A 22,276-nucleotide genomic window follows, 5' to 3' on the forward strand; every position below is an offset into this window, starting at 1 on the left:
CAATTAGGTTCCTCTGGGAGGTTCAGGGAGCTTAGACCCCAGCTTGGGGTTCCCTGTGTTGCACCACCCAGCCCAAACCGAAACTAAACTCCAAACTCCTCCTGCTGCTCCTTTCCTTTGTTCAGTCTCCCGGGCAGAAGGTGTTAATTCTCCCTACCCCAGTTCCTGGCTCAGGTTACAGCTCAGGTAGCTTCCTTTAAGGGAAGTCCCCCCTCCTCACTGCAATCCCCCTGCAACATTCCCAGGTCAAATCTGCCCTGCTCCCTGCTCCGTCACAGGGGAGCACACAGAGAACATGGCAGGGTTAGCTAAGGGAGGGGACGTTCTGTGAGGTTCCCAGTTCCTAGTGCCACCCCCGACCGGGCAGAGGTTGTGTGGAACCATAATTACCCTCACAGAGCAGGGTCTGAATGAGGGACCCTCAGGTCCACACCAGAGCCCCCTGCCACTCGTGCCAGTGCGCTCTGCCAGGCACCACACAGCTGTTTGCTAGCGAGCAGTAGGATGCTGGGAGCCAGGACACCTGGCTTTCATACCTGGCTATGGGAGGGGAGTGTGGTTCCAGGTGGGACAGCCAAGCCCATAGAATTGGCATACTCCAAAGTGGCTACCCAAGTGTCTGAGCCTTGAGTCCAGGCCAGGCCCCGACCTGGCCTACCAAATTTCAAGCCATTCTGACTAGGCGTGTGGATTTTAGCGACGATGTGAATTTCAGCACTGAAGAGATACTCGGATGCAAGTTGGATGGTGGAAGAGGCTATTGCCTTCCCATCATTCCTGGCCAGCCCTGGGGCAGAGCTAGGGGTTAACCCCACTGCTCACCTTGTCCAGGCTGAAAGCTGACTGCCCATTCCCCGGCTTTGGGGAGGGGTGGGGGGAGGCTGGAGGGGGTGATGTGCATTCTGGGTGGATGCACCTGTGTTCTTGGTTGGGGGGGAGCCCTTGCACGGTAACACAACGGCGTCTTGTCTACGCTAGTTTGTGGAGCAGCAGCTCAGAGGAGAAGATGGGCAGCTCGACGGCCAGGTCCTCAGCTGGTGGCCAGGGAGCTCTGCTGGTTTACTGCAGTGGAGCGTCACTGACTGCGACGGCAGCGGATCAGGCCCAGGAGTTGTACAGAGACGCTCGTTCTGTTGCCTGGCTGGCTTTGGCTCTCCCCTGCTGCCTGGAGAGGCACCATGCTCTCATTTGCTCGCCTCTCTCATCCTTCACGTCAGGTTTTGGTCCTCAGACCCCTGGGGCCTCCGGACACCCCGCTGCTGCGGCTGCTGCTGGTTCTTCTCTTTCACAGAAAGCACCTTCAGTGCTGCCTTAATTGCCACCTCTTGAGCCATGAAGCCCTCACCCTTGGGACTGTCTGGATGTCAGAAGGGAACATAAGAACGGCCCTAATGAGTCAGACCAAAGGTCCATCTAGCCCAGTATCCTGTCTACCGACAGTGGCCAATGCCAGGTGCCCCAGAGGGAATGAACAGAACAGCTAATCATCAAGTGATCCATCCCATCGCCCATTCCCAGCTTCTGACAAACAGAGGCTAGGGACACCATCCCTGCCCATCCTGGCTAATAGCCATTGATGGACCTATCCTCCATGAATTTATCTAGTTCTTTTTTGAACCCTGTTATGGTCTTGGCTTTCGCAACATCCTCTGGCAAGGTGTTCCACAGGTTGTCTGAGCATTGTATGAAGAAATACTTCCTTTTATTTGTTTTAAACCTGCTGCCTATTAATTTCATTTGGTGACACCTAGTTCTTGTGTTATGAGAAGTAATAAACAATACTTCCTTATTTATTTTCTCACATGCACTGAGCTGAATGCTCGAGGGAACGTTTATTATCACGTCACTGTGCTGAGATTGCTGAGAAGAGCAGAGCGTGGGTGCGACAGGGAGAGAAGGGGGCAGAGCAGAGCGGGAGTGACACAGCGTAACACAGCGATGCTTTGCAGTAGGGTCTTCGCAGCCGGGGACGCAGGATCTGGTCTCCCAGGGGAGCCGGAGGGACCCGATTCACTCACAGCCCAGGTGCTGGGAGCCCCCCAGATCCAGGCGACCTGCCTCCCCTAGGGTTTGCGTTTACAAATGAAAGGGAATGTCCTATCACAGGGGAAATCGTGCCATTTCTGAAAATCTAGAAAGAAAAACAGAAATGATCCCTGGGGTGAGGCAGGCTGGTGGTTCCTGCTTGTACAGTGACCCCAATCCTGCCCCGTGCCAGGCCCGACGGAGAACATCCCAGCTCCTGTGCACAACCCTGAGGAAGAGAGGGTGGGATGGAACCCTGAGCAGCCCAGATTGGGGCAGCCCCATCCTGCCGAGGCTCAGTGTGAAAGGGGAGACGCCTGGTCCATGTGCTACTGCTCCTACCTCCCCCACCCCACGTGCCCCCCACCCCAGCCAGAGGGCAGAGGAGAGAGTGAGAGCCCTGCCCCGGGACTGGGGGCACCCGCTAAGGACCTGGGCTGCTGCCTCCCTCCCTGCTGAGTGAGCTGCCCCACAGCCAGGCCCCCTCCATGCCCTGCCCGCCTGGGTCTGGCTACACCCATGGGAACATCTGTCCCAGGCAGGGCTCAGCCGCCATGCAGAGGGGATGTGTCCCTGCCCCAGGAGTCAGTGTTACCGGCCTGCTGTGCGCGGAGCTGCACGTTCCTCCCTCAGACCCCGTTACCCCTCTGCTCTGGGGATGTCTGGGGGCTGGGCTAGGTGGGCTCTGCCCCTCAGCAGCACCCCAGGCCCAGCAGGGAGCTCCGCGGGGGGTATAGGCCGGTCTCAGTGCCCTGTTCCCTTGGGTGCGGGTTTCTGCTGCTGCTTGACTCTATCCCCGTCCAGTGACTGCAGCCCTGGCTGTGCCCATCTGCCGGCATCAGGCCTGATGGACACTGAGCCTGTAACTCAAGACTGTATCATGACGCACACGTTCCAGGGGCTGAGTTAAGGTTACATGGGCAGCTTAGTCTGGCACTTCCTTGACTTTGGGACTTTCATGTTCCTTTAACATAATGTTTTGGGTGTAATTTAGGAATAGTTCATAAACGTAACAAAGAATTAATGGTTTAGTAAAATGTTAATCAATTATTACAGAGCCCAGTGCTCAATGGGCTGCTTGTTACCATAGCGTGTGACTGTCTAACACACCCGGCTCATGGCGGGCCCAGGCCTGTCCCAGTGATAAATGGAATTGGTCTGAGCCCCGGCCCTGCCCCTCGCTCCCCACACCCACTGGCACTGCAGGCCCCACACAGACACAGCACTCAGTGATCAGGGCCAGGAGGGGGATTCGTTGTGAATTTCGCCCCTCTCCTGTTCACAGCCTGTCTGCAAAGCGACCCCTTGAATCCACCAACACTGGCTAGTCCAGGGGTTCTCAAACTTGGGGTCCTGACCCCTCATGGGGTCGCAAGGTGGTTTCATGGGGGTCATGAGCTATCAGCTCTGTGGGGCTGGCAGCCCCGAGTCACCATTCAATTAAATGACCCCTCTCGTTGTGAATGTATAACGGGGGTCACACTGAGAGGCTTGCTGTGCGAATGGGGGCATCAATACAAAAAGGTGGAAAACCACTGGGCTAGTCGCTGTCACCGTCTGGGCTATTTGGAACTTTCACAAGCAGCCGGCGTGTGTGCAAATGCTTGTGAGTAACACAACCCTGTGAGGGGGACAAATGCAGCTCTGGTGCCCACATCATTGTGTGGATCAGTGTTTGCACAGCAGGGGGGCAACAGCGACTCAGAGCCATTGCCCCTTAAAAGCTCAGCAGAGTCCTCGTCTGGGGCCAGGGGTGTCTGTCTGTCTGTCTCTGTTTGCGCGTGTGTGCATATGTCTCTCCTGCCTGTCACTGGAGCAGACATATGACCTGACCCAGGGGAGCTGGTAAGCAGCAGTTTTACCAGAAGCAACAAGGGGTTCTCTCCTGACTGCCCTCCCAGCATGGGACAGGGAAGAGAGGAGCAGGGATTTGCACTCCATTGCGCATTGGGGCCAGCCTGGATCAGTATCTCAGGACTTTTGTGGTCAGAGCGCTGCCAGGATGGTAGGTCCATGGGGGTCTGAGCCGCCTGCTTACCTGTACCGTGAAATAACACTGTGCAGTGCTCATTTCCTGCAAAATTATCAGGCTGCCCCTTATACCAAGCTCTGAAGCTGACCGGGGATTCATCTGACCATCTCCAGGTTTGATTCTGCAGAGACAAAGGAGACAGAGCCCCTGTAAACCCAAGGTTACACAGCTAGAGACATGCCCCGGAGCCGAGGGGCCATGGGCAGGGCACGGGCAGAGGCTGCCCAGTGACACTGGAGACACTGATCATTGCTATGAAATGTCAGCGCTGACAACCAGGGCTACATTTACTGGCAGCTGAAGTTACACCAGGACCTGCCGAAGCCCTGGGAAGCATGAAAACAACAAGTGAAGGGAGAGTCTCCAGCACCCCCTGCCCCTGCCACCCCCACATCGCCGAGGGGAGCGCACCCCGACCTGCCCTCAGGTTCCACGTCCATCTCCAGCCCAGCCCGACAGGCAGCACCTGCAGTGTCATCCCACGCGCTGTCCCGCAGCCCCACGCTGCTGCCCCCGTTCTCTCTCGTGTGCACAGACCCACGCGACGACGCTCCCAAAGCCCATCCACAGGGGAGTTACTCTGCTCCCCGCTGCAGAGATCACGGTGGTAGGTCTGGGGGACGGGGGCGCTGGATGAAGCTGGGTTCGCACTGTCGGGGATCAGGGGCTGCAGCAGAATTAGTCACCTGGCAACCCAACCAGCGCAGCCAGCCGGCTGCAGGCCACCCAACTGACATCCTCCCTGTGCTGCTGCTCCTCGCCGGGCTCCTGTCCTGCTCCAGCCCTGCTCCTCCTCCTGCTCCTGCTTGTTTCCCAGCCTTGCTCCTGCTCAGTCCTGGCCGCCTCGGCTTGCTCCTGGGCCCGGCTTCCTTACCCTGCCCCTGGGCTCCGGCGCTGACCCTTGATGTGCCGCCTGGGTCCCCTCCTGGCTCTGACCCTCGGCTTGGCTATTAATTCCTGACTCCGGCTCTGACCTTTGTATTGGATCCGCTTCCTGCTCCTGCTCCGACCATTAGCCTGACCACCCGCGGCCCCGCCTCTATCGTGTGTTCCCTTGGGCTGTTTGCTGGGGAGGGAAGCAGACGCCGTATGCGCCTGGAGTGGGCTGCCAGCACCTCAGCCGATGGGAAGGGGCCGGGAATGTTGGCGACAATCCCCTTGTTCTGTCCGTGCATTCAGGGATTCGGGTGGGTCCTGATCCCCCCTTCCCTGTCCCTGAAGGGAGTTCTGGGTTATTAATTCCCCAGGCTTTTGTACGGGGCCGTGTCCCTCGTTGGGCAGCTCCTCAGTGGGCGGGTGCAGGGGGAGCTGCCGAGGGGCAGAGGCTGATGCTGCCCCAGGCTGAGTTGACCCCCCGAGGGGTGAAAGGCTGCGACGTGGCCCAGGAGGTCTCTGTCTCTGGCATTTTATCACGGTGAGACGTGAGTAGCCAAGAGCAGTCAGACATGTTTAGCAGGTGACGACAGCCTGTCGGCTGGAAGGAGCCTCGTGGAGGAGTCTGCGCCGTCATTCCCGTCCCGCTCGGGTCCTGCACGGGAACGAACGGGGCTGGGCTGCCGATGCCTCCGCCCCGCGGCCGCCACGGGATAGCACCAGCTGGGCAGCCCAGACGCGACTGGCCAGGGGCTGGGCGCAGCGTGCTCGCCGCTGGGTCCCCACAGCAGGCCCCGGCTTGGGGGTTCAGGCCCGGGCGCCAGAGCCGCAGCCGCCGAGCTTGGCCATTGGCCGCTTCCTGCCCCCGCGGCAGTGGGAGCTGCAGCAGCGGCTGCTCCTGAGTCCTGCTGCCCGGGGGAGAACGGCTACCGCCCGGCCCCGCGGGCCGCCCCCCTCCTCGCCCTACCACCCAACTGAGTCCTGCCTGCTCGGGGCCGGGCCAGACTTTCGCTCACCCAGGCCCCGCGCTCCCCCTGCATCTCCCGGGCCTCCCTCCAGCGCTTGCGGAGGGAGGAGGAAGGGCGAGCCTGGGGAAGAGGCGGGGATTCGGGGAGGGAGCCAATGGGGGAAGGAGGGGTGGAGTCAGGGCGGAGGGGGGGGTGGAGTCAGGGCAGGGGGGATGGCGCGAGCACTTCCAGGCTCAGGAGTATTTGCTTGTCTGTCCAGTTTCCCAACCTAACGTCGGTCGGGACGCGGGACAAACAAGGAAATATCGGGACAGTGCCGATAAAATCGGGACGTCTGGTCACCCTACAGGGAGCAGAACCCGCCTCCCCGGCCAGGCTCTGTCAGGCACCTGCCAGGTTGCAGAGCAGCACCCGGGAGGGGCCGGAGTGAGAAGTGGCTCCCTCCTGCTCCCCACCCAGGCTCCTTCCCTCAGGGAGGGCAGCAGCAGGTGCCGTGGCGGCGGGGGCAGGCGCCGTGGGAGAACAGACCCCTCCACAGGGAACGTGGGGTGGGGAGAGTGTGGTCACCCTGGGCTGGGTGCGGGGGAGGGTTGGTCGAGGGGCACATGTGTGTAACCTCCCCTTTAGATCGTGCCCCCGCCCCCAGTATGGGGAGGCACCGGGCATCTAAGGGGCACCCTTGGGGGAGGGGGAAAAATGGGGCGGAAAGAGGTGGAACAGGGGCAGGAAGAGGCAGGGTGGGGTTCTGGGGGAGGGGGTTGAGGGCTAGAGATTGGACTGGAGAGTCCCCCCCCCCCGGTGTGCTGGGTCCCTGGGCGCTAGTGTCACGAACGTGAATATTAATACCAGCAGTTCATACTCTGCACCGGGCGCTGGGGATCGATCCTGTGATGGGAAACCCAGGCGGTTACAGCCCCTTTTCACCCCGTTCCCATGGAAATCCTGCTCTGGTGGCACCCCCGCCCCAAACAACAACCTCACTGAGCAGAGACACAGAGCCCAGGGGCCTGGGGAGGGGCTGCCCGAGGCAGAGCGGGCACCGGGCACTCACATGGTCAGGGTCTGAGAGTCCGATCCAGACATGATTCTTCTTTGTGGGGTCCCCCTTGATGTGGGCCAGCATATTCTTTTCTTCGGCACTGTGAATGGAGGCGAGATGGGCCCCAGGCCAATGCTGCTGGCAGTCCGCCTGGGACAGGAAAAAACAAAGCCAGTTACCCCCTTCCCGGCATTGCAGGGAGCAGCAGGCGCGAGTCCAGCACTGTTCTGGGCCCTGCCTCCCTCGGGCAGCAAGGGCTGTGAGGGGACAGGACCCCGTGTTAGCGCCTCTCCCCTCCCCAGGACCAATGGGAGGAGCAGGTAGAGACGCCTCCCTCCCTCCATCCCCCTTCACCTTCCCGGCCCCCACCCTGCTCGGCACAGCCACAGCCACCCTGTGCCCTGCTGGTGTCACCGAATCCCTCCCGCGCCAGCTCCTGGGCTCTGCTCTGAGCACTGGCCTGCCTGGGCCATGGCTCTGCCAGACACACCTGCTGTCATGCTGGGAGCAGAGCACAGGTGTGGCTGATGAAGGTCACTGTGCTGACCCCAGGCACCCGGACTCTGCCAGGCGCTCGGCTTGTGCACATGAGCAATTAGCACCACATGACCTCAGTGCAGCCCTGGCCGAGGGGATTTCCTGGCAGCTCTCACAGGGCCCTAGAGCCCGGGCTCCAGCCCAAGCCCGGAAGCCTACACAGCAATGAAACAGGTGTGGCAAGCGGGCAGCAGGGCGACTGGCAGAGAGGCTGGTGGTGAGGGCCAGAGCAGAGCCCCACAGAGAAACGCAGCAATCGACCGTTGGGGTGACGAGCGAGTGCCCGAGCAGTGCAGCGTGTAAGGTGCCTCCTTCCCCCCCTCCACACAGGGTGGGAGGTGAACTCTGCGGATAAACCTCTGAACTCTGGGACTGCACTAGCCAAGGACAGCAACTGTGAGTGGGGCACAGAGAAGGGACGGGCACGTTAATGGGACATTTGGGTTGTTGGACTTAAGTACCTGAGGGGAAAAGGACACCGCCCAACTTACTTGGGGGTGGGTTGTTTGTGTTTATGAACCCTAGTTGTGGTTTTTTCCCAAAATAATGCTGAGTTTTTCCCCTCCTTTTATTAAAAGTTTTTGCTACACTCAGACTCAGTGCTTGTGAGAGAGGAAGTATTGCCTCTTAGAGGTGCCCGAGGGGTGGTGTGTAACTATCCCAGGCCACTGTTTGGGGCTCGATCCGGTTCTGTGTTGTACTGTTGAAACGGATCCCCTAGATACTGAGCCTGGCCCGTGTTGCTGCTGGCTTCACCTGGCAGAAGGGTTACAAACATACTGATGTAAGCAGAGTCAGGATGAGCTCTACCCTGACATCTGGTGGTGAATTATGGCGAGTGTGGAAAAGAACTCCAGGGGTTGATCTTGTTTGCATAGGCACACCCACCCGCCTGGCATGAAACAACAGCAACTCAAAGTGGTTACTTTGGCTGGTGTGGGATCCCCAGTTTCTCTGTTATTGGGGCAGGAAGAATAAAGTTTTGTTACCCTGATTCTGTGAATCAAGGCCAATGGAACTGTTGTATGACAGAAGGACTGAGTGAGTCATTCACCATTACCTAAGTAGCATTTGCTTGTCAAGGGGCATGGGTTACAAAACCCAGTGAATTGAGAGAGGATGGGGACAGGTATTTGTGCTTGATGGTATGCCCCCCCCCCCCTTCTCCTCCTCCTCCTCCTCTGAGGGGTTGAAACAGCAATTGCACTATCTCCTCTCTCCACTGTTGAATATCAGAGCTAACTTTGATTCTGTTAGAAGTTTAGTTACAGACTGCTGAACTGAATTCACTTTGGGCCAATGGTGCACTAGCACTGGGGCTCCCCTACTATGAGCTGAAATTGCTAAGAGCTGAAATCACAAAAGGGCTGAGATCACTGAGGCTGTGTTAACTAGTGGGGGAGCCTGAAGCTATAATGCTAAGCGGCTGGTGGAGCAGCTAGCAGAGTGGAGCCTTGCGGGACGGTTGGAGTGGAGCTGAGCGACTCACAGGTCGGTGAGCAGGGCGGAGCGACTGGAGAAGCAGCGAGCAGAGCAGAGCGGAGCCTTGTGGGAGCGGCCCAAGGGTCGGCTGAAGTGGAGCAGAGCTGAGTGGCTCACAGGTCGGTGAGCAGAGTGGAGCAGCTGCCAGAGCAGTTCGTGGGACGGCGGGAGCAGCTCACGGGACAGCTGGTGGAGTGGAGCGGCTCGTGGTGAAGGCTGTGACGGATCCCCGTCGGCCTCGGATCACGTAAGGTGCCCCTTAACACCCTGTGTGCTCCCCCCCCCCCGAACTCTGGGGCTGCACTGACCAGGGACAGAGACTTTGGGGGGTTGTTGGACTTTTGGGACTTTGGTGATCCTTGGGTTGCTGGTTTCAAGAACCCAAGGGAAAGGACACAGCCCAACTTGCTGGGGTGGGTTTTTTTGCTCATGGTTTGTGTTATGAATCCTGTTTGTGGTGTTTTTTCCAATTTAATGCTGATGTCGTTTACCTCATGTTATTAAACATTTTTTTGTTACACTCAGACTCCGTGCTTGCGAGAGGGGAAGTATTGCCTCTTAGAGGCACCCAGGGGGTGGTATGTAATTGTCCCAGGTCACTGGGTGGGGGCTCGAGCCGGTTTTGCATTGCGTTATTGAAGCGGAACCCCTAGATACAGAACCCGGCCCTTGTTGCTGCCAACTTAGATGGGCAGAAGGGTTACACTAAAATGTAACATCCCTGTGGTGGGGAAAACACCACAGCAGCCACCAAGGTAGCATTTCATTTCAGAAATGAGGAAGTTTGTGAAACAGAAATTAAAAGGTAAAGCACAAAAAGTGAAATCCCTGCAAGCTGCATGGAAACTTTTTAAAGACACCATAATAGAGACTCAACTTAAACGGATCCCCCAAATTAAAAAACATAGTAAGAGAACCTAAAAAGTGCCACTGTGGCTAAACAAGAAAGTAAAAGAAGCAGCGAGAGGCAGAAAGGCATCATTTAAAAAGTGGAAGTTAAATCCAACTTGTTAAGTACATCAGAAGCAGGAAGCCTGCTAAACAACCAGTGGGGCCCCTGGACAATCAATATGCTAAAGCAGCACACGAGGATGATAAGGCCATTGCGGAGAAGCTAAAGGAATTCTTTGCATCGGTCTTCACAGCTGAGGATGTGAGGGAGATTCCCAAACCTGAAACGTTCTTTTTAGGTGACTGTCAGGGTTCCCTCCACACTCTGAACTCTGTGGTACAGATGTGGGGACCCGCATGGAAGACCCCCTAAATTTATATTCCACCAGCTTATGTTAAAAACTTCCCCAAGGCACAAATTCCTTTCCTTGTCCTTGGACGGTATTGAGGCCACCACCAAATGATTTAGACAAAAATTCAGGAAAAGAGTCACTTGGAGTCACTTCTTCCCCAAATTATTCCCCCAAGCCCTTTCACCCCCTTTCCTGGGGAGGCTTGAGAATAATGTGAGTACCGACCAGACCCTTTGTCCCTAGGACACTGAAAATCAAACAGGTTCTTAAAGTAAAAGAATCACACCTGCAAAATCAGTATGTAAGGTAACTTTACAGGGTAATAAAAAGATTAAACACAGAGGATTCCCCTCTAGGCTCAGCTTCAAAGTTACAAAACCAGGAATAAAACTTCCTCTTATCATAGGGAAAATTCACAAGTTAAAACAAAAGATAGTCTAAAACATTTCCTTGCCTTTACTATCAATTTCTGTAATTTTATATGTATAATTTCAGGTTTGTTTTCAGGTATGCTTGGTCTCTCTCTCCATCCAGAGAGGGAACAAAACAAAGAGAGCACAAACAACCCCCCCCCCCCCCCCCGCCGATTTGAAAGTATCTTCTTTCCCCATTGGTCCTTCTGGTCAGGTGCCAACTAGGTTAATTGAACTGATTAACCCCTTACAGGTAAATTGATTCTATACCTCTGACCAGGAGGGATTTTATGTTACTGCATATGTAAAGGTTGATACCCTTCCCTTTATATTTATGACAGTGACAAATCTGAGGAACTGTCCCAAATTAAGGTATCATTAGATGAGGTTTTGGAACAAATTGATAAATTAAACAATAAGTCACCAGGACCAGATGGTATTAACCCACGAGTTCTGAAGGAACTCAAATGTAAAACTGAAGAACTACTAACTGTGATACCATATAATTGGAGGATACCTAATGTGATGCCAATTTTTTTTAAAAGCTTTGGCGGCGATCCTTGAAATTCAAGGCCAGTAAGCATAACTTCAGTACCAGAAAAACTGGTTGAAACTATAGTAAAGAAAAAAATTGCCATACACATACCGATGAACATAATTTGTTGGGGAAGAGTCAACATGGTTTTTGTAAAGGGAAATCGTGCCTCACCAATCTACTAGAATTCTTTGAGGGAGTCAACAAGCATGTGGACAAGGGTGATCCAGTGGGTCTAGTGTACTTGGATATTCAGAAAGCCTTTGACAAGGTCCCTCACCAAAGGCTCTTAAGCAAAGTAAGCTGTCATGGGATAAGAGGGAAGGTCCTTTCATGGTTCAGTAACTGGTTAAAAGATAGAAAACAAAGGGTAGGAATAAATGGTTAGTTTTCAGAATGGAGAGAGGTAAGTAGTTGTGTGTCCCAGATGTCTGTATTGGGACCAGTACTGTTCAACATATTCATTAATGATCTGGAAAAAGGGTTAAACAGTGAGATGGTAAAATTTGCAGATGATACAAAACTACTCAAGATAGTTAAGTCCAAAGCAGGCTGTGAAGAGTTACAAAGGTTTCTCACAAAACTGGGTGACTGGACAATAAAATGGTGGATGAAATTCAAGGTGGATAAATATAAAATAATGCACATTTGAAAACATAATCCCAAATACGCATATAAAATGATGGGGTCTAAATTAGCTGTTACCACTCAAGAAAGACCTTGGAGTCATTGTGGATAGTTCTCTGAAAACATCCACTCAATGTGCAGCGGCAGTCAAAAAAGTGAACAGAATGATGGGCATCCTTAAGACAGGGATACATAATAAGATAGAAAATATATTGCCTCTATATAAATCCATGGTACATCCATTTCTTGAATACTGAGTGCAGACGTGGTCGCCCCTTCCTCAAAAAAGATATATTGGAATTGGAAAAGGTACAGAGAACGGCAACAAAAATGATTAGGGGTATGGAACAGCTTCCGTATGAGAAGAGATTAATAAGATTGGGACTTTTCAGCTTGTAAAAAAGATGACTACAGAGGGATATGATCGAGGTGACTGGTGCGGTGAAAGTAAATAAGGAAGTGTTATTTACTCCTTCTTATAACACAAGAACTAGTGGTCACAAAATGAAATTAATAGGCAGCAGGTTTAAAACAAAGAAAAGGAAGTATTTCTTCACACAACACACAGTCAACCTGTGGAACTCTTTGCCAAAGGATGTTGTGAAGGCCAAGACTATAACAGGGTTTAAAAAATAAGTAGATAAATTCATGGAGGATAGGTCCATTGATGACTAATAGCCAGGATGTGCATGGATGGTGTCCCTAGCCTCTGTTTGGCAGAAGCTGGGAATGGATCACTCGATTATTGACCTGTTCTGTTCATTCCCCCTGAAGCACCCAGCACTGGCTACTGTTGGAAGGCAGGATACTGGGCTACATGGACCATTGGTCTCACTCAGTATGGCGGTTCCTATGTACACAGGGCCCCATCACCACCCTCATGTCCTGGGCAGCGACTCCCTGGCCACATGCCAGCCAGCAATGGGGATCGAACTGGAGACCTTCAGCACAGCCCTGTCACCGGAGCTAAGGGAGCTGCTCTAATAACACCGAGTAAGGAGCAGGCCCTTCCTGAGCCGGCCTAGAGGGAGACATGACCCCACCTGGGCCTAGGCCGTCCCTGACAGACACAGCGCATGACAAGCGCGTTGGGCCCAGAGGAGATCGTGCCCCACTGGGGGCTACGTTTACATTGTATTCTGCTCCCCAGCCTGGCCAGGGCAGGTTGTTCCCTCACAGCCTGTTCCCAGGGCTCTGTCTGGGGCAGTGTGAAATGTGCAGCCCTGGGCTCCCACATAGGGTTGCCAGGCGTCCAGTTTTTGACCAGAACACCCGGTCGGAAAGGGACCCTGGCCGCTCTGGTCGGCACTGCCGATGAGGCCATTAAAAGTCCGGTCAGCGGCACAGCAGGGGCCCAGGGCTAAGGCAGGCTCCCTACCTTCCCTGACTCTGCACAGCTCCCGGAAGTGGCTGCCAGGTCCCTGCAGCCCCTAGGCACATATGAGCCAGGGAGGTTCCATGCGCTGCCCCTGCCCGAGTGCCGGTTCCGGAGCTCCCATTGGCTGGGAACCACAAACAATGGGAGCTCTGGAGCAGCCATTTCCTAGGAACTGCAGTAAGTGCTTTTGGGACCCCATACCCCGATCCCCCTCCCACACCCCAATCCCCTGCCCCAGCCCGAAGTCTCCTCCTGCACCCAATCTCCCTCCTCGAACCCACATCCTGTTCACACCCCAACCCCGTGCCCAGCTCTGATCACCTCCTGTACCCCAAACCTCTCATATCTGGCCCCATCCAAGAACCACCCCTCTGCCAGAGCCATGACCCACCACCTGCACCTCAACCCCCTGCCCCAGCCCAGAGCTCTCTCCTGCACCCGTATCCCCTCATCCCTGGCCCCACCCCAGAGCCCACACCCCCAGAATGAGCCCGCATCCCCTCCCTCACTCCAAACCCTTCGGCCCTAACCTGGAGCCCCCTCCTACACCCCCAGCTCAGAGCCTATACCCCCCCTGCACCCCAACTTCCTGCTCCAGCCCAGAGCCATCTCCCACACCCCAAATCCTTCATCCCTGGGCCCACCCCAGAGCCCGCACCCCAGGCCGGAGCCCTCACCCACTCCCGCACCTGAACCCTTTGCCCCAGACAAGTGAAAGTGAATGATGGTGGGGGAGAGTGACAGTGGATGGGGGGATGGAGCAAGTGGGGGTAGGGCCTCGGAGAAGGGGCGGGGCAGGGGTTTGCACTTAGAAAGTTGGCAACCCTACCCCCGGCCCTCCCACCGTAGCGGATTCCCAGCCTAGCCCAGCTCACTTCCTCTGATATTCACCCTAAACCACCCATCCCCCCAACCTCCAGCTCCAGCCCAGCGCCCCTGAGCCCCGCTGCCCCCAGCCTCTCACCTCAGCCTCCATCCACTTTTTCTCTTGGGGGACGTATCGATAGCAGCTGTCGTGGAAGGGTAGCCAGCACCCGGGACATACTACACCCTGTACCCCTGCAGAGAGAGGGGGCCGGGGGGCAATGGTGGGGACAGGACACCGTGGTTAGAGGCTGTTTCAGAGGCAGAGCCGTGGCTTTAAATTAGGACAATTAACATTGGGATCCCGTTTGGGGCTGTGTCTGGCTGGCAGGACCCTCCAGGCCCTGGCGCTGCGGGAAGAAGATGGGTTTGCCCAGACCCCACATCGGCAGAACAGGGCCCCTGAAACCCAGCCCTGAGCAGGGATCCCAGCAGGGCAGGGACTCTGAGTTTGCATGGGACAGGGGCTCCTTTCCCAGGTCTCCCTGGGGGGAGGAAGGAGCAGTGCACTGTGGGGGAGCTGATAGGCCTTCCCTGTCCCTGCCCCAGGGAGCCCCATGGACTCCCAGCCCTAGGAAAGGGGGGAAATATGAATCTGCCAGCCACAGTGGCCCCCATTCAGCTGTAGCCCTCGGGCAGAGGGAATTCCTGCCACCCTGATCTCCTCCCCATCTCCCCCTGGGCCATGCAGGACAGTTGGAGCAGGGAAGCCGGCAGTGGGGCAGGAGGAGAACACCCAGGGCCAAGGGGTGAAGCTGGGGGAGCAATGGGGTTGGCACAGACTGGGACTAGAAGAAAATTGAGAGCAGGGGCCCAGTTCTGGATGGAAGGATCTGGGGGGTTGTAGGAGGAGGGAAGGGAGAGAGGTGCCCAGGGGGATGGGACATAAAGGGGGGAATAGCAGGGATCTGAGGGGGCTGGGGTGGAGAAGGGAACACTGCTCCTACCCCAGCCGTGTTGCTTGGGGGGGCTGGGAAAAGGTTCCCCCTCCCCTGCACTCACCGGCGGCGGGAAGCAGGGTGCCGTGGCGGAGTGGAGCGGGCTGGGGCTGGGCTGCTCCGCTTTCACCACTGCCGGTGAGTGCAGGGGGGATCCTTTCCCCCAAGCCCCTCCCCTGAGCGACACGGCTGGGGCTGGGGCGAGGGAAGCAGAGCTGACTGCTCCCCGTCTTCCACTAATCCCCTGGGCCACTCTGGGCCAGCGGGGCCCCCAAAAGTGCCTCCCACAGCTTCTGCCTCCCAGACCCTCCAGGTCTTCTGCGGCGGGACCGTCAGTGCTGGCGAAGAAACCCGGAGTGAGTGAAGGGCCTGACGCCGAAGACCCGGAGCGCCGCAGCGGGTGGTGCCTTATTTTTTTTATTCCTCCCCCTGTTCCCTCCACCTGGCTACGCCACTGGTCCCACCCTATCCTCAGGATAAGAGCAGACCCTGGGGGGACTTTCACCCACCTTCTCTCACCTGCTCCCTGGTGAGGGGCTGCAGGGCCTGGGCTCTCCCCAGGGCAGTGACCCCCAGCAGCAGGAGACGGGCAGTGGCTCTGAGAGTGACGAGGGAAATGAATTCACTTCCCAGTTCCCACCATGGCAACCAGCACCCGGGGGCTACAGCTCCGAGGGGCCAGGCAGGGACTCACCTTCCAGCGAGGGGTTAAAGATCAGGCAGCCGAGGAGGAAGAGGCTGAAGTAGGCGACTGGCCCCATCTTCTCGCTTCCCCTGGGGAGGAAACACACCAGGGAGATGGGTCACGAGAGCCTGAGACACTCCCCTGGAGCAGCCCCCGTCTCCCATGGAGCATGTCACAGGGGGAGGCGCTTTGTTGCTGGGGCTGTTTGCTAAAGGGCCTGGCTGGGCTGGAAGGGCCACAAGACAGATCCCGTTTCCCTGCCCCTGCCCTGGGGAACCGGGCTCGGAGCCCATCTCGCTGGATCCAAAGAGCCCTTCCTCTTCCACCCCTCACTGAGCCAGGTCCCAGCTTCTCAGTGGCTGGGCTCGGCAAGCAGCAGCACCCGGGACTCCCCAAACCAGATCTGCAGGTGGGGAGGAGCCAGGGGGAAGCAGGGAGGCCACGGTCACTCAGACGGGACCTGGGTCCCAGGCAACAGGGTCCCATTTGCAGAGCAAAGCTGTTCTCAGAAAGGGCATTTGCCATCTCCCGCTGTCCCTCTCTCCCCCATGCTGGAGCTGGCAGGTCCCCATGGTAGCCACCTACATGGAACGTGGAGGGAGGGCACAGGTGGCAGGGGGGAGAGTTTGGAAGAGGCCCCAATGCCACCAGGATGGAGGCCAGTCTGTGTGCACGTGGCTGGAATGCCAGCTGCAGGTGCAGCACTTCTGCAATCGTTCTCTGACTAGAGACCAGTTTAGTGTTAGAAACTTGGAGACCTCTCGTGTTATCACCCAGCACCTGGTACATGAAACACCCACTGACCGCACCCCGGGGCCTTTCCCCACTAACAGGTGTTTCAATCACACTCATATTTCCATGTCCAGGGAGATCCTCTGTCTGGAAAGCCAACACCGTGTGGTTGGGACGGGCGGGAGGGGAGTGGTTATAGTTACAGCATCCCATGGTGGGGGCTGGTGTCACAGAGTGTGGGGGAGTCAGGGCCCTGCACCCCTCTTCCTGAGATTCACCGTGACTCGAGCCAGCCAGTAAAAGGGAAGGTTTATTGGACAATAGGAACGCAGTCTACAGCAGAGCTTGTAGGTACAACCCGGACCCCTCAATCAAGTCCTTCTGGGGGGTTCAGGGATCTTAGACCCCAGCTTGGGGTTCCCTGCGTTGCACCACCCAGCCCAAAAAGGAAACGAAAACCAAAACCCTCCAGCAGCTTTCTCCCCCCCCCCCGCCCCCTCCTCCTCTCCTTTGTTCAGTCTCCCGGGCAGAAGGTGTCATTTCTCCCAAACCCCCTCCTGGCTCAGGTTACAGCTCAGGTATCTCCCTGCAAGGGCAGCCCCCAATCCCCAATGTAACTCCCCTGCTCCATCACAGCTGGGGCCCCATTGCACCATTATTAGGAGAAGGGGTCGAATCGGGGAGCTGCCCTGCACAGTGATGATCGAGCAGGGACTGGACACAGACTGGAGGCTGGGCCCAGCTCCCGGAGGGGCAGAGCGCTGGGCACAGCTCCGCAGGGCGCTAGGGTGCCGCGTGCAGGGCTGTGCGGGTGGGAGGAAGGGGTGAGACAGAGACGGCCCCAGGGTCGGGGGACACACACGGGACAAGCTTGGCCACCCACCCCTGTAACAGATCAGCTGCCGCCAGCCCCCCAGCGCAGGAGGAGGAAGAAGCTGGAGGAAGCCAGGGTCTCACCTGATTGTCTCGCTGGGTAGCTGCTCCGGTGCTAGGCCAGTCCAAGTGCAGCCTGCATGGGACACTGGCCGGACACGGGGCATTTATAGACCAGTGTGGGGAGGGGACCAGGTGTCAACACTGAACATGCAGATCTGTGCTGATGGCAGCTACAATCATTTAACGCCCAGGCAAACAGAGATAAGAGGAGCCAGGACCCAGCCACCAGCCGGGCTGTGAGCAGGAGGAAGCGTTTTTCAGGGCTGAGATAACAGATACAATGAAAGCTATTTCCTCTCCCCTCCCTGCTCCCCTCCCCAGTCTGACAGCGCTGAGGTCAGTGTGGCTGTAGGGAGCCATCGTGCCCTGGCCCTGACTGGCCCAACTGCTCACGTCCATCTTGTTCCATGGAAAGTTCCAGACAGATCCCCAGGGAGTGTAGATCAGCTGGAGTCCCCCTGAAGTCAGTGGGGGGATCCCCAGTGGGTACAGTCTGGTGTGGGGCTATTGGAGTCCTTGGGGTCAGACCCCCAGTGGGTCCAGTCTGGTGTGGGGCTATTGGAGTCCTTGGGGTCAGACCCCCAGCGGGTACAGTCTGGTGTGGGGCTATTGGAGTCCTTGGGGTCAGACCCCCAGCGGGTACAGTCTGGTGTGGGGCTATTGGAGTCCTTGGGGTCAGACCCCCAGCGGGTACAGTCTGGTGTGGGGCTATTGGAGTCCTTGGGGTCAGACCCCCAGCGGGTACAGTCTGGTGTGGGGCTATTGGAGTCCTTGGGGTCAGACCCCCAGCGGGTACAGTCTGGTGTGGGGCTATTGGAGTCCTTGGGGTCAGACCCCCAGCGGGTGGGCGTTGCTCAGAGCTCTGCTGGAGTCACCGGGGCTAGAACCCCAGCGGGTGTGAACTGGCCAGAGCCCCACGGGAGTCAATGGAGTCACACCAGCTGGGGCCTGGCCCCCATCAGTGCAGTGTAAAATGGCAACTTTCCCCATTCCCGGCCCTCAAGCCCGGGGAGCACTCGGCCCATCACGCGCCCTGTGCTTGGCTCGTCAGCGCCCTGACCTGGGTGTTGTCATTTACACCTGTGCAACGAGCCTGGGAAATGCACCATCCTCCCTGGGCGGCGATTTACACGTACCGGGCTCTGGTGTCAATGGTGACGTATGGAGCCGGGACAATCAGGCCCATGGCAATTGGACTATAACTTGAGGGCGCTGCCTGTGGCCGAGGTATTGGGCCTGTTGTGGGCTGCCCACGCTCCCTCCTGTCTGTCTCTGCTGCATTTCAAGGGAGCCCATTACCCCGGTATGCAGGTGTTGACTGTGGCCCAATGAAAGCGGTGTCAGACTTGCCCCCGAAGTGACTCTGTTCTCACCTGTCTGTGGTTTGGCTGCTTGTATCTGGGGCTAGTGAGACAGTTTAAAGGCCGGGCACAGCACAGACCCTGTGAATTCATGACACCTGGTAACTTCCCTCATCTCATTTCCAAGCACCAGCTGACTCATAATGTGCATTTTATGCAGAGATTGCAAGGCCAGGAGGGACCATTGTGATCACCTGGTCTGACCCCCCCCCCCGTAAAACACAGGCCAGAGCCCTGCCCCACAATAGTGCCTACAGCAGAGCTTTTGAAAAACATCCAGTGTCAATTTTAACATTGCCCATGGTGGAGAATCCACCACGACCCTGGGGAAGTTGTTCCAGTTACTCTCACTGGGAAAAATGTCTGCCTCATTTCCAGTCTGAATTTGTCTAGCTTCAGCTCCCAGCCATTGGACCGTGTTACACCTTTGCCTGCTAGATTGGGGAGCCCATTGCTAAATATCTGTCCCCATGTAGGTATTTACAGACTGGAATCACGTCGCCCCTTAACCTTTTCTTTGCTGAGCTGAACAGATTGAGCTCCCTGCGTTTGTCACTCTAAGGCAGGTTTTCTAATCCTCTAATCCTTCTCATGGCTCTTCTCTGACCCCTCTCAAATTATCAACATCCTTCTTGTACCGTGGGCACCAGAACTGGGCACAGGATTGCACCAGCAGTCGCACCACTGCCACACACAGTGGTAAAATAACCTCGCTGCTCCAACTTAAGATTCCCCTGTTTTTAAACCCCAGGTTTACATTAGTCCTTTTGGCCCCAGCATTGCACTGGGAGCTCATGTTCTGCACTTGTTCTTGTTATCCACCCCCACCCCCAAATCTTTTACAGAGTCTCTGGTACCCAAGATAGAGGCCCCTATCCTGTAAGTCTGGCCTGCATTCTGTGTTCCTAGATGTCGGCATTTACATTTATCCATATTGTTTGCTGCACCCAGTTTACCAGGAGATCCAAATCGCTCTCTATCAGTGACCTGCCCTCTTGATTATTTACCCCCAAACCCTGTGCCACCAATCATAGAATATCAGGGTTGGAAGGGACCTCAGGAGGTATCTAGTCCAACCCCCTGCTCAAAGCAGGACCAATGCCCAACTAAATCATCCCAGCCAGGGCTTTGTCAAGACAGGCCTTAAAAACCTCAAAGGATGGAGATTCCACCACCTCCCTAGGTAACCCATTCCAGTGCTTCACCACCCTCCTAGTGAAAAAGTGTTTCCTAATATTCAACCTAGACCTCCTCCACTGCAACTTGAGACCATTACTCCTTGTTCTGTCATCTGCCACCCATGAGAACAACCGAGCTCCATCCTCTTTGGAACCCCCCCCCCCCTTTCAGCTAGTTAAAGGCTGCTATCAAATCCCACCTCATTCTTCTCTTCTGCAGACTAAATAACCCCAGTTCCCTCAGCCTCTCCTTGTAAGTCATGTGCCCCAGCCCCCTGATAGTTTTTGTTGCCCTCCGCTGGACTCTCTCCAATTTGTCCACATCCTTTCTGTAGTGGGGGACCCAAAACTCAACGCAATACTCTAGATGTGGCCTCACCAGTGCCGAATAGAGGGGAATAATCACTTCCCTCGATCTGCTGGCAATGCTCCTACTAATACAGCCCACAATGCCATTATCCTTCTTGGCAACAAGGGCACACTGCTGACTCATATCCAGCTTCTCATCCACTGTAATCCCCAGGTCCTTTTCTGCAGAATTGCAGTTTAGCCAGTCAGTCAACAGCCCGTAGCGGTTCGTGGGATTCTTCCGTCCTCAGTGCAGGACTCTGCACTTGTTCTTGTTAAACTTCATCAGATTTCTTTTGGCCTAATCCTCCAATTTGTCTAGGTCACTCTGGACTCTACCCCTAACCTCCAGCATATTTTCCTCTCCCCCCAGCTTAGTGACATCCACAAACTTGCTGCAGGTACAATCCATCCCATCATCCAGATCATTAATAAAGATGTTGAACAAAACTGGACCCAGGAACATCCCCTGGGGCACGCTGCTTGATACCAGCTGCCAACTAGACATCGAACCGTTGATCATTATTCGTTGAGTCCGACAATCTAGCCAGCTTTCTATGCACCTTATAGTCCATTCATCCAATCCATACTTTTCTAACTTTCTGGAAAGAATATTGTGGGAGACCGCATCAAAAGCTTCGCTAAAGTCAAGATATATCATCTCCACTGCTTTCTCCATATCTGCAGAGCCAGTTATCTCATCATAGAAGGCAATCGGTTGGTCAGGCATGACTTGCCCTTGGTGAATTCATGTTGACTGTTTCTGATCACCTTCCTCTCCTCCAACTGCTTCAAAATGGTTTCCTTGAACACTTGCTCCATGATTTTTCCAGGGACTGAGGTAAAGATGACAGGTCGCTAGTTCCCGGGTTCTCCTTCTTCCCATTTTTAAAGATGCGCACTATATTTGATTTTTTCCAATGATCTGGGACCTTCCCCGAACACCAGGAGTTTTCAAAGATAATGGCCAATGGCTCTGCAATCACATCAGCCAATTCCCTCAGCACCATCGGATGCATTAGATCTGGACCCATGGACTTATCAGTGATGAATTTATGTTTCCTTCCAGTTTGCTGATAACAATGCTAACTAATGTAGGGCCGAGAACTGATCCCTGCAGGACCCCACTGGAAACAAACCTACCCCATGATTGGAATGTTCCACTGGGGACACCCAGAGCTGTGGGCCCCTGTGTTACCCCACGGCCACAGCAAGGGTGAGCTTTCCTGGAGATTAGACCATTTGTCAACTCCCTGCTGCACCAGCCTGCTCCACCATGGGGGTTCCCACACCCCTCCTGCCCTTCCTGCCCTGCCATGGCAGCTCACCCACCCCTCCCGCCCTCCCTCCTCCTCTGAGTGGGCTCCCCCACCCCTCCTGCCTCTCTGCCCTTCTGTGGGGGCTCCCGCACCCCTTCTGCCTCCCTGTTCTGATATGGGGGCTGCCTAACCCCTCCTATCCTCCCTGCTCTGCCATAGAGGCTCCCCCACCCCTCCCTGCCTCCCTGCTCTGCCATGGAGGCTCCCCCACCCTTTTTGCCCTCTCTGCTCCAACCAGGGTAGGCATTGGAAGGGCTCGTGCAACATCTCTGGGGGGGGGCAAGGGGAGATGCCAGGTACCACCTTGCAGGGGATCATTTGTCAGGAGTCACAATAGGGGGAGCAACAGAGGGTCCTGTGGCACCTTTGAGACTAACAGAAGTATTGGGAGCATAAGCTTTCATGGGTAAGAACCTCACTTCTTCAGATGTATCTTCTTCTTGCATCTGAAGAAGTGAGGTTCTTACCCTCGAAAGCTTATGCTCCCAATACTTCTGTTAGTCTCAAAGGTGCCACAGGACCCTCTGTTGCTTTTTACAGATTCAGACTAACATGGCTACCCCTCTGATACTTGACAATAGGGGGAGATACCTGGATCAGTGCCAGCTGGGGGAGAGTGGAGCCCTGGGCACCGCTCTCTGGGATAGGACGCTCAGCTCTTGTCCATATTGGGTGGAGGGCGGGGGGCAGGGCTGTGGGTGGTGGAGAGCCGGGTAAACCCTGTCCCAGAGCCATGGGAGCTCACAAAGGGCAAGTCCAAGA

The 22,276-nt window shown here is 55.9% G+C and overlaps 1 protein-coding gene across 2 annotated transcripts; it reads right to left on the minus strand.

Moving 5' to 3' along the window:
• Window positions 1-931: 931 nt before the first annotated feature.
• Window positions 932-17,535, minus strand: LOC135983121 (C-type lection lectoxin-Enh3-like). Of its 2 annotated transcripts, none has more exons than XM_065592945.1 (6): window positions 17,330-17,535; window positions 15,650-15,729; window positions 14,118-14,212; window positions 6,950-7,087; window positions 4,064-4,178; window positions 932-1,357 (listed from the first exon to the last, which is right to left on the minus strand). In XM_065592945.1, the coding sequence occupies exons 1-6, from the start codon at window positions 17,410-17,412 to the stop codon at window positions 1,209-1,211; spliced, it is 660 nt and encodes a 219-aa protein (XP_065449017.1). In that variant the 5' UTR covers window positions 17,413-17,535; the 3' UTR covers window positions 932-1,208. The 2 variants fall into 2 exon arrangements, with proteins under 2 accessions (XP_065449017.1, XP_065449058.1); XM_065592986.1 differs by lacking the exon at window positions 932-1,357 and adding an exon at window positions 1,752-2,131 and having other exon boundaries at window positions 17,330-17,509.
• Window positions 17,536-22,276: the final 4,741 nt, after the last annotated feature.

This window comes from Chrysemys picta, chromosome 1, assembly GCF_011386835.1.
Source record: "Chrysemys picta bellii isolate R12L10 chromosome 1, ASM1138683v2, whole genome shotgun sequence".
In the NCBI taxonomy this organism is placed as follows: Eukaryota; Metazoa; Chordata; order Testudines; family Emydidae; genus Chrysemys; species Chrysemys picta.